Source organism: Macrobrachium nipponense, chromosome 9, assembly GCF_015104395.2.
Source record: "Macrobrachium nipponense isolate FS-2020 chromosome 9, ASM1510439v2, whole genome shotgun sequence".
NCBI lineage: Eukaryota > Metazoa > Arthropoda > Malacostraca > Decapoda > Palaemonidae > Macrobrachium > Macrobrachium nipponense.
In genome coordinates, this window is record NC_061110.1 from 59,348,744 (window position 1) to 59,369,254 (window position 20,511).

Here is a 20,511-nt window from a genome sequence, read left to right on the forward strand (position 1 = left end):
TATAATTATATTTATATATATATATATATATTATATATTTATAATATAATAATATATAGAATTATATTATATAATCTATATATATTTATATATTATATATATTATATATATATATATATATATATATATATATATATATATCTTATATATATTATATAGATATAGTATATGTAAATATAATTAATATTATTAATATTATATATATATATAAAGAATCACAATAGATGCACGTGACTTCATGATATCAGCAAATACCACAGGAAAAATAATAGGCAGAAATTCGTAGCGGAGCGCTTTCATTCTTTAATAAGATATCGTCGAGGCACAAATGAGATAGAGTTGAAAAGAAAGTTACAAGGTAAACAAAAAGATCAAGAGTACCAGGTGATTAATTGTCAAAAAGGTAAAAATCAGTGATAATCCAGGACCGTGTGATCTCCTATTATCCTTTTTGACAATTTAACCATTTGGTATTCTTGATCTTTTTGTTTACCTTGTAACTTTCTTTTCAACTCTATCTCATTTGTGCCTCGACGATATCTTATTAAAGGATGAAAGCGCTCCACTACGAATTTCTGCCTATCATTTTTCCTGTGGCGTTCGCTTATATATATATATATATATATATATATATATATATAGATATATATATATATATATATATATAATATATGTATATATATATATATATATATATATATATGTATATATATATAATATATATAGTATTATATATATATATATATATATATATATATATATGATATATATATATATATATATATATATATATATATATATATATATATATATATATATATATATATATATACACCTACTGCAAGTAAAGTAATTAATATGTGTAGGCCCTGTTGGGGAGTAGTGCCGTCAGTCACGCGTTGCACGTAGCTATTACTTGAGTGTTTATGCAGCGTCCCCTTGGGACCTAGCTGCAACCTCTTTCATTTTCTTTACTATACCTCTGTTCATATTCTCTTTATTCCAATAGACTGTTCAGCCAAAATAACATTTGTTTCATACTACAACTGCGAGATTTTCCTTCTGTTATATTTTTAAAACCTTACTGTAAATTTCCCTTCAAGCGCTGAATGACCTCATAGGTCCCAGCGCTTAGCCTTAATTCCATATACTATTCTAGCCATTCAACATGTGTAGTTGTATGGTCACTATACTATAATAATGACATCTTCATCCATTCATTTTTTTTTTTCACAGACTAAACAGATCGCACCGCCATCAAGATGAGGCCGCAAGGGTTTCTGAAAATGCTGGAGATAGTAAGTATTGAGGGTTCTTGATTACGCCATCCCTAAATCACTTTATTTATTTTTTCGGCATTGCTAATCAGATTATTTTGTTGAACAAAATACACAAATAAGTAAATACATATACATATCTTATATTGTATGCGTGTTTATAAGGAGAAGTAGGTACACGACATTGCCACAATAGATTACGAAGCCAACATCAGGACAGAGTCCATCTACTGAGGCACTCTACAGTCGACAACAATTTCCAGCCAGTCGTCACACAGCAAATAACCAACACAACTTATAACCGAAAAATACCAAAATTATATATAAGATAGGGCTTAAATACATTGAAGTTGCACAACTAGTCTTACTGAGAGGTTAATATTTTGAGAAGGCAAATCCATATACACTTATTACAGAATGCCAGGTGTAGGCAAACTACGGGCCGCGGAATTGATGCGGCCAAATGTTAGTAAATTTGAAAGAGAAACGTCATTTTGTCTTTGAAATGTGTTTCATGTGGAGATCATACTTTAAAATACTAATTAATAAAAATTGTTTTCCAACTGAATTCTTCTCTTTTCCCACCGTTATCCCTCCATGAAGGGGTCGGTTTTCCAACTGAATTGCTGTCTTTCATATACATGCACTTCATAGGAATCTTCTACGTGCTTTCAAATATGACTACAAATTAATAACATTTTTCTTTAAAAGCCTTTATATTCTCTATTTTAAATATTAATTATTTTGCTTAATATACTATGCCGCCCTATAAAATTGTGAATTTTTAAATGTGGCCTTTGCGCTGGAAAGTGGGCCCATCCCGGCAGTAAACAAACCGGGAGGAGACACACTTTCTCTAGCTCGACTTCCCTCCAAAGCGATCTTCACAAAACAAGGACGAACGAGATTTCAGAAGCGGTTATTGATACATGACTGCCCGCCATTAGCCATATGACGAGAAAAAGTTACTTCAAAGAAAACTCATAATCACACGAGCCAATGAAATAATTAAATTTAAACTGATAAGGAGGACCGTGCAGGTCATCAAAAGCTTTCTTCTGTTTATATTTTGAATAACAAAATCAAACAGACATACTCCTGTGCATTTATTTTCCCAAAATTTACTTTTTAAAAATAGATACTGTAACAACAATGTCTACACACACACACGCACATATATATATATATATATATATATATATATATATATATATATATATATATATACTATATATATATATAATATATATACATAAGTGTGAAATATTTTCTGTTAAAACAGAATTCCATCTAATAAATGCAGCCCATAAAAATACCAAAAGTTGAAAGTTAATAAAGTATATAAAAGAAATAAGAAGTTCCAGAGCTAAGCTGTTACATCACTCCAGTTGATACCTTCTGAATCTTCTTAATTGCTGGTTGGAGAAAGATTTTATCTATAATATCTGAGTCCCAAGCTTCTTTTGAGATTTTTATTGCATTTTTTTGTTTAATCAATGCTGATTCTACCATCTGGCTTTTGAACCCACAATTGCTGCTAGAAATCATATATGACAAATTCAAGTTTATTCTGTAATTATGGTTATTTACTTAATTCCAAATAGCTTAGCTCTGTTGGCCATACCACGCGGACTGTTTGTGTTGCATTAATCTCTGGGGAAGGGATTTGACAGTAACCTTATATATATATATATATATATATATATATATATATATATATATTATATATATATATATATATATATGTGTGTGTGTGTGTGTGTGTGTGTGTGTGTGTGTGCAGGAGCGTTCCTAGACATTTGGGGCCCGGGGGAACAGTCCCACTTGGGGCCCATCGTATGAGGTGGGAGGCGAACGAAGCGGGCCAGAGCAGCTGGGGGGTTCGGGGGTTGGGGGAGCCGCTACAGGCCAACCCCCGGGAAAATCTGAAAAATATGAGCAATTGCAGGATAATTTTAAAGGCACTTGTAAATGCAAATTTCAGAAATTTTATTTCTTATAACTAGGTGTACAATGAATAATTGAAGATCCACTTAATCCAGTTAGATATAATGAATCATTTGAATGTTTATTATCTGGGCAAATGGGGCCATTAAGGGGCCCACAGAGGATAATTAGGACCCCTATAAGCAGTAATCAATTGCCTTAGATCGGCCCTGCCCTTACCCCAATCAAAGCTACCCACCCTCCTCCGATCCGTATGTGAAAGTCTATAATGGGCCCTACGATTGGGAGGGGGCCCCTGGAAAGCCTATTTCTTTTACATAACATTTTCCGTTACACTTCTGTTCACAACATTAGAAATTGGGCCCCTTTAGTGGGCCCCAAACTTTCGGGTCCAAATATATATGGGACCCTTGACCAGTTTGAGACCACTGGATTTAGCTTCCCCTTTCATAGGAGCAATGGTTAAATCTCACATTTTGGGGCATCCCCCCCCCCTCACTTTGGGGCCCGGGGGGCGATTTCAAGGTCCCCCACCCCCACCCCGGCCACACCCTAAAGAACGCCACTGTTGTTCTGATCCTAGTCTTCCAAATGCTCAATTCTTAGTAAATACTGAATTATTAGTGGTCTTTATTATTTCAGGACAACAGTTTGCTAATCCGTATCTTTTCTTATTCCTAAGGATAAAGTAAAAGTTCAGAATTATTGATCCTCATGCTGACAGCTGTTTCGGCATCAGGGCCTGGCTGTCATCAGGTCTCAGGCGATTCTACAACGAAACTACAATTCTTTCTGTATGCTAAGTGTGACTAAGTGTGACGTCGCACGAGATAGGTAAAATTAAAAAAGATAAAAAGAACAAAAAGAAACGAGTAAAAAATGCGTATAAGTTTTTTTCGACGTGATCGAGTTTTCTGTACAGCATACAATCAAGGCCACCGAACATAGATCTATCTTTCAGTAGTCTAGGTATAATGCTGTATTAGCCGCGGCCCATGAAACTTTAACTACAGCTCGGTAGTGACCTGACTTATATTGTTGCCAGACGCACGATCATGGCTAACTTTAACCTTAAATAGAATAAAAACTACTGAGGCTAGAGGGCTGCAATTCAGTATGTTTGATGATTTGAGGGTGGAGGGTCAAATTACCAATTTGCAGCCCTCTAGCCCCAGTGGCTTTTAAGATTTGAGGCAGAAAAAAGTACGGACAGAAAAAATTGCTGACGGACAGACAAAGCTGGCACAATAGTTTTCTTTTCAGAAAACTAAAAATTGTGAATATGATTGATGTCAGTGACTTAGATCAAACTTGTTTTCAGTGTCGGGTCAGACTTCATTCCGTGGAAGAGAGCAGTGCTGTGGTGACTAACCAAGTGTTCTCTGCCTTCAGACTCTCACCGAATCCAGTTTTACGAAGCTCAATGTCAGATCGCCCACATCTGTCTCGAATTACCACCAATGTTTACTGATTAACAGTTTTTATTCATATTATTACCTTTGAATCTGAACTCTTGATTGTTGAACCATAATTGCAACTGTGTGACTATGTAGGCTCCTTGAAGCGTTCCCATTCCTTTGTCAGCAACCATGAGTTGTTAAGAGGTGAAAAAGCTTTCTGCAAAGGGGCAAATATATGGAGCATCATAGCGACAATTTTTGGGTTTTCTGTACATGAAAACTATTCTGCCGGCTTTGTCTGTCCGTCCGTCCGTCCGCACTTTTCTGTCTGCCCTCAGATCTAAACAACTACGGAGGCTACAGGGCTACAAATTGCTATTTTGATCATCCACCCACCAATCATCAAACATACCAATTTGCAACTCTCTAGCTTCTGTAGTTTTGATTTTATTTAAGGTTAAAGTTAGCCATGGATCATGCATCTGGCAGCACTTAACGTAGGCACGGGACGCGAACTCACTCTTCCACATCTGGTGAGCAACTGGAGATCCGGTCATTGAGCAGATGGTTTTATACAGCATTATACGTTGTACAGAAAACTCGATGTTATATTTACCTCAGGACTTAACCTTGAGAGATGAGATCAATGCGAGAAACTGGAAGGTGCTGTCAGACAATAGATACTTCAATTGCATTAGATTTCAATGGATATATATACCTAATATATATATATATATTATATCTATATATATATATATATAGGATATTATATATGATATATATATATATATATATATATATGTATATATATATATATATATATATATATATATATATATATATATACTATATATATATAATATATATATATATATATATATAATGTGTGTGTGTGTGCAGTATATAGTTGATAACCTCAAACACCTTTTAATTCCTAGAGTTCCTCATGTTTCTTGGGACACGCTTATCACAAGCGATAAGCGTATATCAAAAAAGCATGAGGGATTCATTGATGTTAGTAATGAACACACACCCACACCCGTAATATGTGTATCTGAGTGATTACTTTTCCGGGTGTAAAACTTCTTTTCGTACATGGTTTAACCTGTATCGATATTTGAAGGAAAGTTATTTATATTCCAGAAATACACGAAACAAACGAATAAACAAAGGAGCAGGTGTTGTGATACATTTTTTCGGGAACCTTTATCTTAGCTGTGTAATTCGATTTTTGCACAACGAGCTCTGAAATAGTGACATTTCTCTTTTCCCTTACCAGTTCATAAGCAGATTAAATAGTTGTCAAATATGACAAACAGTATTTTGTAGACGTTTTATTGTAATATGTATGGATTTGTGCCGGGCGAACGTTACTCATTCATAGTTACAGCATGTGTTAGTGTAGACTGTAGATAGAAGGACAAGGAAATGACTTGAGCATGAATGCGCCAAAGTAGGTCAGAGAACTAAGCAGGAACATGAGCATATTTCTAACTTCTTTTCTTTCTTATGTTCTTACTCAGGTTTTTGTCATCGTCGCCTTCGGCGTTTTCCGAGGTGGTAAAGTGGGTCTCCTGAATCTTGATGCCACTTACTTTATTTGTGGAGTTTTGGTTACGGCTCTGATCATCACGCCCTTGCTGCTTGTTTGTTACATCATGGGAGCAGAAAATATCCAGAAAACTAATCTGGTGAGTTGAATGCACCTTTCCTTCATTTTATATATATTTTTTTTTTAACAGATTTTGTACGAGGAAGATCTATTGCCTTTGCTCTCAGAGCAGCATAGTCTCATATCTCTGGAAGTGTAAATACTTCTATATGAAGCACTTACATCTACTTCATAACGTAAATCCCTTCTCTAGCCCGGCTCGGAGGATGCATGATAGGCAAGATATAGGAGGGAAGAAACGACAGAGTCGGCGTAACACAAAACGAGACATTGACCAGGTACCTGAAAAGACATTGACCAGGTACCTGAAAGACACTAAGTTGGTGAACACAGAAGAGGGAGGCGGGGATCTTTTTGATCTCTACTGAAGAGGCGGAAATAGCATAGGTCACATCAGCAATGAATTAACCTTTGGTCGGAGGTAGTAAAGACTAGGATCTTTCTTTGCAAGCATAGTCTCTGCATCAGTCCATGCATGAAACGAAACTGACTTATGGACCAGTATTTCAACAGGGGATGTCAGGGTTTGAGTTACTGGAATGACCGAATCGAACCGAAACTAATTTTGTAGATCACTCAGCACGACCAGCTTGAAGAAATCTAAGCAGAAAGACTAAACTTATTCATGAATAGACCCAAAATTGTTAGTATTAATAAGACTGGCATTAATAAGCAATCTGTAAAAATAAATTATATCAACAGGCGTGTTTATTTTTGTAATAATGATTGATATAAGTAAGCAATGAGTAGAAGTCAACATAATTACAATTTAAGTCCATTGTGTCATGGTGATAGGGTTAAGTGACACAGACTGGATAGCAAGGTGCCTAGGTAGTGCATAAAATGCAAAGTAGAGCATAAAGACTGATACTTGGAAGGATATTAAATATAATATAAGGGGTTCAACAGGCTATAGTGGTAAAGACACGAAATAACTGTCTCAGCACATGGCATGCATGGTTATTTCTATTCTATGAGGCATAAACGTGCTTCATTTGGGTTCATTGGAAAGAGCTTTTCAAGAGCTTTTAACCGATGAAGAATTTATTCAAATTCATATTAAAAATTTGGAACAGTAGAGTAAAAAAAAGCGAACCAAGTAAAATACATATCTGGAATCTTTACTTAAAACGCTGCAGCGCCGTATTTTGTACATGCTTAACTATATGCATTTAAAAAGGATTTTCAAGAGTTTTCCAATGAGCCTATAAATGATTAAAATCGGTGGAAAATTAAGGACGACAGAGAGAAAAAAGCGTCTGCAAGACTAGGCTTCAATAGCTTAATTCAGCGTCTTCTCCATTCTCCACCCTTTCCTATGGCGCCGCGCAGTGACAATTAGCGGCAATACATTTACACGCTCATGTCCACTCCATGTTTATAGTTCCATGTGTGGAACTAGTTTCATTGCGGCGGTTCTATTCTCTGTCAACGTTCGTGAAAAAGATCAAGTAGTTGAGATTCACCTGCTGTCTGTGGGATTGAAAGGATCCACCATTAATATGTCAAAGAAACGTTCAGCTTTTATATTTGGTTATATTTAGCAAATATATTTAACGAATTCATATTGAAGAAGAAAAAAATTGGTTCAGTACGTATTTGTTCTTTGTTATCACGAGTTACTAATACAAGTCCTGTTAACAGTTACTCATAAAGAAAAGCATATCGTCAGGTGAAATGTATTGTTAAAAATGAGTGTCTTCATAATCATGTAGTGGTGCTCTTTTGGAAATCCAGAGAAAAAAGGAAAAACGATTAGTGGAGAGATGGGAAACCTTTCTGGATGAGGTGCCCCGTAAATATGAGTGGCATGGCCTCATTACTCCAGGACATACCATTGGTTTGGGCCACACTTATATGAGCCTCTTCACATGGCAATCACATTCCCAATCCTGAAGAATTCTAGTAAAATAGAAAGTAAAAGGACAAAATATCCTGGGGTCTTGGGTGTGCATGGTTGCTAGGCAGATGAGATGAAATGTATGGTAGTTGATTTGTTTTAAGGGAGGGAATTTTAGTGCGTTATGGCCCTGAGTGGGGCCAAGTTGAAAGGACTTGGAAGTTTGTCTTCTGAGAGGGAAAAAATGACAGAAAAAGAGACTGTTTCTGGAAGACTTGGAATCTGTGCATTACTGGGGTTGGAAAACACGAAAGGATGTTTATGCTGGAAGATTTAAATGCAAATGTTGCTTTGACCAGAGGTGGAGATTCTGGAATAAATGAGAACGGAGATAGTATTTTTGGGCATGCGTTCATCAGAAACACATGGTCCCAATAGAAAGTGTAGTACACCAGCGCACTTGCAAAAGAGAAAATGCAGAGAAGTTGGTAGATGACAGTCTGCATCAGAATGGACAGAAAAGCCAGTCCTTGGACATAATGGCGAGAAGAGGATTTACCGGAGCTATATCTGGTCATTATCTGAATGAGGCAAAAATTAATCAAGAAGGAAATTTAACTTGAACTGAGAGTGGAAGGATTGAAAATAAAGCCACAAAGGTAATTCCGACAAGTTGGTTCATAAGGAACTGAGGAGAGCATATAAGGAAATACGAAAAAAGAATGGGCTACGGTTGATGGCACCGTTGTTAAAGGGGCATCTGAAGAGCGTGCAGGAATTCCAGGATATGGTTATGGAGAAGTAGAAAGCGTTTGTGGGTTCAGGTAGACGGTAAGAATGAATAAAAAGGGAGAGTGCAGGGTTGAAAATGAGAGAGTTGAGTAAAGGATATAAAACGGTAATTTTAATTACAATTGCACGACAAGAATGAGGATTATAAGCAGAAGTACAAGAGAATGAAAAAAAAAGAGGTCAAGTTTATAGAAGATATGAAAGGACTTCTGAGAGAATCAGATGTGCAACAATAACCAATACATAAAGCTAAATGGAAAAAATGAACCTCAGGGTCAAATATGTAATGGGTAGATAATGGTTGATAAATGCAGTCCTTTGTAAACTGAGTAAGAATCTTGGTTGATTTTTGGGGTTAACGGGACTTTTCTTTCAAGCTGAGTCAACTGTAGTCTATTGCGAACAACTTACGAGTATGCATGCAACACTGCATCATATGTGACTGGCTGTGGAAGACAGAAGTGAGCAAAGCCAAATAATATAAGAGTTGAAGGTTTAAAAAAGTTCAAGAATTCGTGTGGAAGTTTTGGTAGAGGATGCGAGGAAGGCAATTGAGAGACAGGAAATAGCAACAACATAGTTTGAAATTGCAACTGAGATATTGAGGTAAGGCGCTGAAAGGATGATCAACGGGGTGACCGAGGTGTGTCAATTATGTTTAGATAAAAGAAGGGTTCCAAAATGGGCGAGAGGAATAATTGTTGTCTTGTAAAGGCACAAGGTGATAGAGAGTATTGTCAGCATGAAAAAGGCATCCGTTGTTTATTGTACCAGGAAATATGTACGGTAGGATTTTGATTGAAAAAATAAGTCAAATGAGAGAGTTGAAAGGGAAAGAACAGTGTTAGTTTAAACAAGGAGAAGGCTGTGTGAATCAAGTGTTTGTTATGACAGTTTTGTGACGAGTTGAAATGAAAGAAAACATTTTATGTGGCATACAATACATGACTCAAGTGAAAGCTTATATCAGAACTGACAAAAGGTTAGTGCAGTGCAGAGAGTGTTGAAGAAGTGTGGTATAGTAGGTAATTTGTTGTTGAGAACAATAGAAAGGTTAATGATGGAAATGAAGTCTGCGTAAAAGTTTGTATGCGGTAATAACAATGGGGCTGAAGAGATGAGGGTGCGTTAGGGCTCTGTGGCTGTTGATTATCATTATGGATGGAGTGATGTGAGGAGTCAGAGAATGGACAGTCGATGATGTGCGTGCAAGCATTGTGGAGTAAGAAGATGGGTTGTTAATGAAGTGTGAAATATCCGACATTGCAGACAAAATAGTAGTACTTGATGATAGTGAAGAGAGACTGCAGAAACCGGTGAGAAACCCATAATGTGTTTGTAAAAAAAGAAAGTTGAACGCAGCATGAACAAGAATAAGGTTATGGGTGTAAACGGAACTGGGAAGAAGGGGTAGTAAATGTTGATATGGATGGTAAGAGAATGGAAGCAGTAGATTTAAATATGTATTTGGTATAAAAGGTACTGACTGATGGTAGGAAGAGAAAAGAGGAGAGTCACTGGTTCAACAATAAAGGTGGCAGAATGTGTGCAAAAGATTGGGAGGAAACTTGGAGTTTCTATGAAAGCCAAGGATGAAATTTATGAAGGCTTGATGAACTGACTCTCCTCTAGAACGGTGAACATCGGATATTGAATGGTTTGAAAGAAAGAAGGTAGAAACCGTAGAAATGAATGGTGCACTTATGTTTGTGGCTCAAGTAGAATGGAAAGGGTGAAAATGCGGAGATACACAGGAATTGTGGAAGGCTTTATGTAGATGAGAAGAGGGACTATTGTGTTTTGGGTTTGCTCTGTCATTAGGAAAGAATGGATGGTGAAAAGATGATGAAAAGAGAAGGCTATTCAGAAGTGCTGGGAGGAGGGAGGACAAATACTATGCTGAAATCGCCGCATAGATGGAGCGTAAGGGCCAGAGGCTGAATGCTAGTACAAGTCAATGGTCGGAGTGTGTGCGTGTGTGCGTGTGTGTGTGTGTGTGTGTGTGTGGAGGGGTTAGATATGCTATTGGTTAGTTTTCTGTGTAGGTGTACCAAATGGCTGACATCGTGGAAGTTTTCTGCAAAGGTGTCTATCCATACTTCAACAGTTTAACTGTGAGTGAGGCAGTGATTGTTGCCGCTATGGGAAACAATGTCGATAATACCGGTGGAACTCAGACAGAGGTCTCTTGTCTGATCTCCACGCGCCCAGGAATGAAGTAGCCGAAGACAACCCTTGGCTTCTGACTGGCTGAGTGTCGCGACTATATATATATATATAAGTCGCTATATCTATATATATATGTATATATTATATATATATTATCTTATCTTAATATAATATATTATATATATTATAATATATAGATATATATATATATATATATATATAATATATGTTATATTCTCTTGAAAGTTGGATCGAGACCTCACACTTTCGAAGAGTATTTTCTTGGAATATTTCCTTTGGCTATGTCAGGCACTAAGATGGGAAAAAACATATTCGAGAAGTCAAGCAAGGAAGGAATTTAGGAATGCCATAAGGATCTTGTATTCAGTAGATATTGCTACCATATAGAACTATAGTGCGTTTACTTTTCTAAGATCGTTAGTGTGGGGCCAGGTAGAAAAGGCAGAGTTGTCATATCTACGGGTATGTAAGTCCCATTAAATGCTTCCCGCAGATATAATCCTTCTTAGGAGGATTCGCTTTAGACCTTGGGAGTCGAGGGAAAGGGTTTGCTTCTTTCCTGTTAACTTTTTTTTTTCCTTCTTTCTCTTTCTATAATTATAGATGCGTTGAGTGGCCTGTTGGCTCCGGTGTTTGGACTTGAAACATAAATTCATAAGTCAATCGATCTATTATGCCCTTGGAAAAGACAACCACTCATTCAGTTACAGGACCTTCATGATGTTTTTATAAAATGAAGTATTTCAGGAAATTATAGACTATTTCCTTGGCCTCAGGTGGTGGGTGAAGACGTTTAAGGGAGTCTTGGGTGGGCTGTCCATACTTTTCAACAGTGGTGATCGAGTGCGAGTATCCTTTGAATGGATATTGAACCATGGACTTTTTAAAATCCTCTTTAAAAACCCAATAGGTCCACTGAACTCAGATCTGGCATCGCCGGAGAAAAAATATGCCATATCTTCATTTTCATTAATGAAACTGAGGTTTTAACGAAGAATATACGAAATAAGATATATTCAAAATATCTGATGCAACCAAAGAATCACATTTCAAGAAATAAAAACTATTTCAATAGACTCCATGAAGCTAATATTATTACCATAACATGAAAATTGGCAACGTATGACATCCGTACAAGCCACACCACAGCGATCTTAGAGAAGTAAACGCACTATAGTTGTCAGTTACGAAGAATGGTGTGTATGCAGCAAGGAATGCAGGTAAGAAAAGCCATATGATAAAAGTCACGATAATCTTTCTTAGTTAGTGACCCCTAAGGGTTTTAACCCGGTATATAGCCACCTTTCGGCATGTTTAGCACAAGCCCGTTGGGGATTTCCGTATAAACATAAACAAAAGACTAAATATCATAAAGCTAATGACACCCAAGAAATATTGTGAATTTTTCCCCTTTGACTATTACTGGTCACCATAAAGTTAATGTGACGTTTTTCCTATGACTTTTTTCCTAGCCAAATTTGTGACTTTTTTCCTGTGGAATTTTTTTTTTTCTGTGACTTTACTATCGTCCACCGTAGCGAATTAGTGGTGTTTGTTTTGCGTCACAATATTATTCGTGACGAGTTTTGTTCCTATTTAACTACGTAAATAAGCCAATGAAAATACTTCCATATTGATAATATCACTTTTCTTGTTTGCATTTTTCTCCATACCAGGAAATTCCCTTGAACTTCCTGCTATTCGTGTTTCTGCTGACGGCAGGATCTGTGACTTTGAAGGCAGGATCTGAGATTGTGGAGGTAGGATCTGCGACTGTGAATGGGAATGTAGGACGTGCGTTTAAAGGCATCATTAATAAGGTCCTCGGGGACATAAAGGTACCCTCCATTAACATACCAAAAGAGGTATCCTCCTATAGCAGACCAGATAACATAGCGATGGGAAGTTTCTGCATTTTGGCTTCCGTCGCTTACTTCGGTGATTTTGTCCTCTCGTTGTTGTATTTCAAGAATAAATAAACCTGACATCATCAAGTCTTCTTTGTACAAAAGAGAAAGGCAAATACCAGGTCTTCCCTTGTATGAGGAGCTCGTAGAACAGATGGACCCCTTCGGAATAGTCAGCATCACCCCAGATCGTCACCCTCAATAGAAAGCAGGCGAGCGAAAACGCGTAGCATACTCCTTCAGTCAGTTTTAAATATAAAAATCCCACTGAGCCAATTTCTTTAACTTATCGAGGTATGCTGTGGGTTAATAAAGGTCAAAGAACAATGTTTATATAATCTTAGATTTGTGCTGACAATATTTTTGCTATACGTTTTTCAGAAATGAATAATGATGGGGAAAAACATTTTTTTAAAATTTTTTTAACCTTTTATGGTATTGTGGTATGCATTTCCTTCCAATCAATGTTAAGTACTAATTTCGTCCTAGAAAAGTGTTAGATAAATGGAAATAAAGAGGTAACTCGAAAGGTAATCATGACTTTTCTTTTAGTTCAGACTTTAGAAGTAAGTTTTCCTATTGGTGCTTTTCATGTTAGTGAAAAAGTTTCATAAAATTGGTATATTAATTTGTTTGTCGTATAAAAATTCCCTAATAAAATGACATGTCTTTTCTATTGTCTAACTTTAGACCAAGATTCTTTTCCCCAATGCCTTGCGAAGGCGGTTCGTTTTTTGATTTCAATAATCTGGTTCATTTCCAGATAACTTCCATCAATTCAAATATATGTTTTATAGGAAGCGCACCGTAAATAAGGACATTGTTTGCAGAAAAGTCAAGTATATCTTAGTTTAACCAGACCACTGAGCTGATTAACAGCTCTCCTAGGGCTGGCCCGATGGATTAGATTTGTATTGACGTGGCTAGGAACAAATTGGTTACTTAGCGACGGGACCTACAGCTTATTGTGGGTTCCGAACCACATTACATCTAGAAATTGATTTCTAATCACCAGCAATACTTTCCTCTGATTCCACGTTGGCAGGAGGCCGGGAATCGAACTTAAGACTATCGAATCGGTAGGGAGCACGTTAACCACTCGTCCACGAGGAGCTAGTTGTTTGCAGACTTCACAAAAACAACCCCCTGAGGTTAGCAGAGCAAAATGCCCGCCTTTTGGTCAGCAACTGAAATTGTGAACAATGGGAATGAGGACATTCACGGGGAAATCCTAAACAAAGGAAGGCTACGGTGAAATCATGTGAAAAATGCAGCAATGATGACCAATGGATATCGTAACGGTGGATATCGTTGCAGTTATAGGCCAAAAGGGCAGACAAAAAGTAAGGTATAATTATAACCAGTGATACCATAAACACTGTACACAAGACAGCAGCAGTAGTTTGTCAGGGGCCAAAATGACGCAAAAGAGTCAAGCGAAACATCACTTCAGATGCACAGGAATTGAAACCGGAAAGGAACGGCGGGGGTTTTCCACATAGACTAAGTGAAAAATAATTATTTATTTACAATAATGTATACACACACACACACACACACACACGTACGCACGCACGCACGCACGCACACACACACACACACACACACATATATATATATATATATATATATATATATATATATATATATATATATATATACATATACATATATATATTATATATATATATATATATATATATATATATATATAAATAAAGTGATACAGGGCACAGGTAACTACTCAAAGAACATATTCAGAGGAAGACGGACGAAAACCATACATCACTAGGCTGACAGTGTTTTTTATTTTGCCAAATTTTCGTCATTATGTACAGAATTACAACCTTCTGGGCTATACATAAGAAAATATAAAACAATTAAAAGTACAGTCTAAGAATTCATTTAAAATAATAACAGAGTAAGAATGGAATAAACAGATAATAAAACACAACCAAACCTAGAGGTGAAACAGTAAGGAACTAAATGGGAGGAAACTACCGCAGTGCAAACTTGAGCTTCTATGAGATTCACAGCCGGTGTCCCGAGTTTTCCGGAATAAAATCTCATCAACGTACCGGACAAAGATGACACTTTGTCACAGGGTATCTTACATCCCTAACTCATTTTTGACTGTAGCTATTCTGTATTATGAAAGTTGTATAATTCTGGTAATTATATAGTCCGGGAGCCAGCAGGGCCCAGGGTAGCTGAAAAGCGATAGAATTTTTTTATTATGTTACATTACTGTATGCATATCATGGGTCAATGAAATGAAAGTCTGCCGGGTACCTGGCGGTGTGGCTGTAGGAACCTTATTATAAGAATTACCTGGAAAAATGGCCTAGGTCAGCTCAGAATCAAAATGTTCGAAACCTACACCAAAATGTTCCTTATGATTCAAACTATCAAGAATTACCAGTGCCAGACATTTTTAGTGGGGGTACCCCACACCAGAGATACCTAATGATGCACAAAAAATGGCCTAGATTAGCTGGAGTGCAAAAGAAATGAAATAATTGGAAAATGTCCAGCATAGTCCCCGGTTTCTTGAATTGGCATTGCCAGACATTTTCATTGGTGGGGTACCTCCGCCAGACACGTGTAAAGTACCTCACCCTATGGCTGATCTAGATCAACCAAAATGTGAAAGACTTCGTTAAAACTTTAAAAAATTTGCCCCTCCAATCTTTATTTGGGTTTTTTTCCTTTTGACCATAAATTTCTGTCGTGTGTTACCAGGACATTTTCCATCAGGGTAACCCCGGGACTCTAGAACCAATGATAAATTGCTAAATATATGAAACCAGCCTCCAAAGTGACTTTCACAAACAAAGGTAAGAAAATCTGAAACGAAGATAGGTTCTTTCCACAATTTAATAACAGTTTCATCAAATTCTCCACACCCCAAAGGAGGCTTGGGCCAGACTACCTACAGAATAAATAAAGACCCTCATTTTTGCTTATTTGACAACAGCTACAGACCTGGGATGACTAATCTGTGATGTCTACTTGTATGGAACTCAGAATAAAAATAAAAATATTTTCTTTAAAAAAATAATAAATTATAATAATTGGCATAAATAAAACAAGTAAAACTATCTTTTGCTAACACATAAATATGAAATCCCTGCAATGTATGATTACATCAAACAACTAGATTCATATTAAAATTAAATTTTGGAACAGTCTCTTGATTCATGCCTAAATGATTAACTAATTAAGAAATAATAAAACGTCGGTATGGTACCATCTCAGAAGGCCATATGTGCTGGTAAAGAAGATAAGTCCCAGATTTGCATATCTAAATAAATATATTTGGCATCTGTGTTCATGCAAAGACTACCACAGTCATTCAGTCTTATCCCTATTATTCCCCATCCTCTAAATCCATGTCAGAATCCTCACTCCATGCTTCGTCATCAGATGGGTCAGAATTGATGTAACCATCTGTATCAACATAGACATCTGTTGACTCTACAATGATTGTTTCATCACCGTCACTATAAGCACCACTGATGTCATCCTTATTGTTTTCTTGGTCTGTGAAGAGAGCATTAGGAAGGGCAGGTCCATCAAACCACACTGGTAGCAAGAGGTTTCCATTTGCTTACCAGCCATAGTCAGCAGGAAACAGACCTTGGTCAGGGCACGCGAGGTCGGCATAGTTCCACAATATTGTGACGTAGTGAACCCTTTGGGGTTTTTTACCAAGGGTTCAACGAGAAGGTGGCAGAAGTGCACAATCGATCCTCTTCATGTTTGCAAATGTTTTTCCTGAAAACGAACAACATAACAAGAATAAGAAAACTAGAAAAAATCATTCAGTGTTTAAAGAACAATTAAAACTTTTTGAACAGGTTTTGTTTTCCAACATACCTGATCGACTTCCCTAGACATTTACACCAATTTGTTGTAACGAGTCTCGTCCACTGACCGTGCTTTGGACTGGCTGTACATTTCGCACACGTATTCTGATGCAGTTTCAATGTTTATATGTCACCATCTACTTTGCCCCCCATGCATGTCAACAGGTGGAGATATTTTCCGGCTGTATCCTTTTCTATGATCCCCAAGGGCTTCTTCAACTTTCCTTTTCTGTAATGTAAGAAATAATCACAGGGTTAAAAGTGCACCACGGTAATGAACTTCACGTGGTACGATGCCTTAACTAAACCTTGTCACAGTCATAATTGACATAATCATCTGAAGGAAACCCTTTGATTATTTCTTACACACACACAGATATATAGGTATATATATATATATATATATATATATATATATATATATATATATCTATATATATATATATATATATATCTATATATATATATATATATATATATATATATATATATATATATATGTGTGTGTGTGTGTGTGTGTGTGTGTGTGTGTGTGTGTGTGTGTGTGTGTGTGTGTGTGTGTGTATATAAATAATATATATATATATCTTGTGTGTGTGCGTGTAAATGAAACCGCAAAAAAGAATTAAATTAAAGACAAAGACTACTAGTACCAATCACTTCCGTGTATGTCGTACAACCTCCGGGGTATAAAGTAAATTTTTAACAAATTATCATAAAAAACAGTCATAAAAAGGAAACTTTATAAAACATATATTAAAGCCATTAATAAGCAGATCATATGAATACTTGACCACTCAAAATGCCATTAGTGAAACAAGCAATCGCTGAAAGATGACACTGACCTACCTTACAATTTTCTGAACAAGGTATCTCTCTCTACCTGGTTGAAACAGACAACAACTATGATTTAGATGCTGATTATGCCCAGTTACAGAAGATCCAATAACGTTGTATTTCCTTTAATAACATGATTACCAAACATTAGCTCAAATGAGTTTTTCTAGCCCATAGTACAGTGGGTAAATCATTCTTATGTATGCAGACAGGATTTGTCACTCGTCATGTTCTAAAGGCCTGTCCACACTAGGAAACATTGTTTGCAAACTGTTTGCAAACATTGTTCGCAAAGTTTGTTAGCAAACAATGTTTCATAGTGTGACAGGCCTTAAGAGTGTAACGATGTTGTTTAACGCGACAACCCAGCTCAGCTCTTTACTGGTTCGACCGAAATCTTTCCGATCACACCGATCCAACACAAGGAATCAAGGTCTATCTATATAGACTCACTAGACTTTGCAAGGAATCATGTAAATGCGACAACTATTTTCGTTTAGAGAATGACGAGCTAGGAGGCTTTGAACGGTTCCTGGATCGTTAACAACATTTGTCTTCAAAGTTTTCAGCGATTTTTGTATAAAATTGGCAGTTAAAATGTTTTTAATCGTGGAAGGTTCCTTTGCTTTAGGGAATAAAAAATGGGTTTAGCTTTCTACAAAACATTGTGTATGTTAACGTGAATCCTTCATCGTGAATTGGACATAATTAGACTAATATGAAAATTCGGGCGGCTGCAAATCCTGCAAACTCTTGAGATCATGTTGGAAATAACTGTTTCACGGTGTTAAGGTGATCCGAATTATATGGGAACAGGCGTTGGTATGTTTCTGTAAACATCAAAAACAGAGCTTACATCCCTTCTTTGCACAAAAACATTTAAAAGTGGTACCATTATTTTCTTCAACAGTTGTGAATTTATTAGAAAGCATCAAATTATCTAGATTGTCTAAAAAGTTGCAGTGCCTAGCCGCGCACTCAAGAGGATGTCGGGTTTAGCAACGGGATCTGAAGGCTACACTCTATAACAGCCTTAAAATTGAATATGAAATTTGGCTGCTTTGGTCAGTAGAAGAGATTTGTCATAGATGCCAGTTGATGTTTTATTATTGGTTTTGTGCCAGCTAGGGTTTTAATTCTTCAAGCAACACGTAAACATCAGATAATGTTCGAAATTTAAAGAAAAGTGTGGGAACATGGAACCTGGAAAAACGAAGATTGTTTTGCGTTGCTTCTTTAGCCTCTATACCAATTCCAAGTAAGTGGCTTTTAAAAGTGCCAGAACCGAAATCCCATGCCTATCCAGGCAGGTTAGACATAACTTGCACAGCATGAGTAGCCTACTCGATGGATTCACTGACGAAGTGGTGGCAGCAATAACTGTTTTTAGACAGCGGTGTCTGTCCAACTGAAAAACGTACGGTCATGAATGGGTGTGATCAGTTGTGTTACGTGATGATTCTCTGAACAATACCGCAGTCCAGTCGTTTTAATCTGCTTTAATTTGTCATCGTCAGAATCATCATTCCAAGACACCTGCCATTTAATCAAGGTGATGGTTTTAGTAGTAGTAACGAATCCCTAGCAGGGACAGGTGTACTTAATCTATTACTCTGTTTTTTTTCCAACTGTCCATCTGCCTGTGGTGTTTGCGCATGGTAACACTGCGTCCCGGCCTTTAAATAATATCCTATTTTGAACATTAACGGTGTAATTTGCATGCAGTAAATTATTAAAACACTTTTTAGTTGTAAATTTATACCCAGATATCCTTTTATTTACCTAAAACTTACACATAGCGTAACTATTTAAAGCCAGGGATGCAGTGTTACCATGCACACACACCACACGTGGATGGACATATGAAAAAAAAAACAGAGTATAGTCATAGTGATTGCATTCTTGGCCACTTCATCAACATCATTTCCATTATTCGTGTGTGTTCAGAGTTCTGCTATATTTACGCTGGCGCCTGCTTCATGTCATGTATGAGAGAAAATCCCGATTAGCTGGAATAAGGAATCTTCATAGATTATGTGCAACATTCTGAGAGATAGAGAGAGAGAGAAGCATTCTGAGTAATATTTAAAGCCTCTTAAATTTAGTATGTTGTAATAAAAACCTTTGTCCCTAATTCTCTATACAATGATCAAGGGACAAAAACTCATCCTGGAATAATCCCATTTTTCTATCTCCATTTTTCTAAAATCCCGTTACTGGAGTGTCTAAAAACTTACACTTTGAAAAAAAAAAAAACAGGTTCATCATCAATATTAACCCTCTTACGCCGAAGCGGTATAATAAAAATTGTATCCCGTATGCCAGGCCGGTCTGGGAGTGAGCGCAGAAGCGAAAAAATAATCTTTTCAAAATATCACAGTGCGCTTAGTTTTCAAGATTAAGAGTTCATTTTTGCCTCCTTTTTTTGTCATTGCCTGAAGTTTAGTATGCAACCATCAGAAATCAGAAATGAAAAAAAAAAATCATTATCATATATAAATAATGCGATATATGATAGCGCAAAAAAAAAATTCATATATAATTGTATTCAAATTGCACTGTGCAGAAAACGGTTAAAGCAAAAGAGTTATTTTTTTTCGTTGTATTTTACACTAAATTTCAATCATTTTGATATATAAAACATTGTAAAACGATCAAAGCAACACAGAAAAAATATTATCACAAAATGATGCATGAATTCATAACGTGCGGACGTATAAAAATGTTTTTTTCAAAAATTCACCGTAAATCTAAATATTGTTCTAGAGACTTCCAATTTG

General features: G+C 36.5%; 1 protein-coding gene across 1 annotated transcript; it reads left to right on the forward strand.

Moving 5' to 3' along the window:
* Positions 1-1,213: 1,213 nt before the first annotated feature.
* On the forward strand, positions 1,214-13,108 carry LOC135217896 (uncharacterized). The gene is made up of 3 exons (XM_064253934.1): positions 1,214-1,298; positions 6,148-6,315; positions 12,795-13,108. Exons 1-3 carry the CDS (start codon positions 1,263-1,265, stop codon positions 13,095-13,097), a joined length of 507 nt encoding a protein of 168 aa, XP_064110004.1. The 5' UTR covers positions 1,214-1,262; the 3' UTR covers positions 13,098-13,108.
* Positions 13,109-20,511: the final 7,403 nt, after the last annotated feature.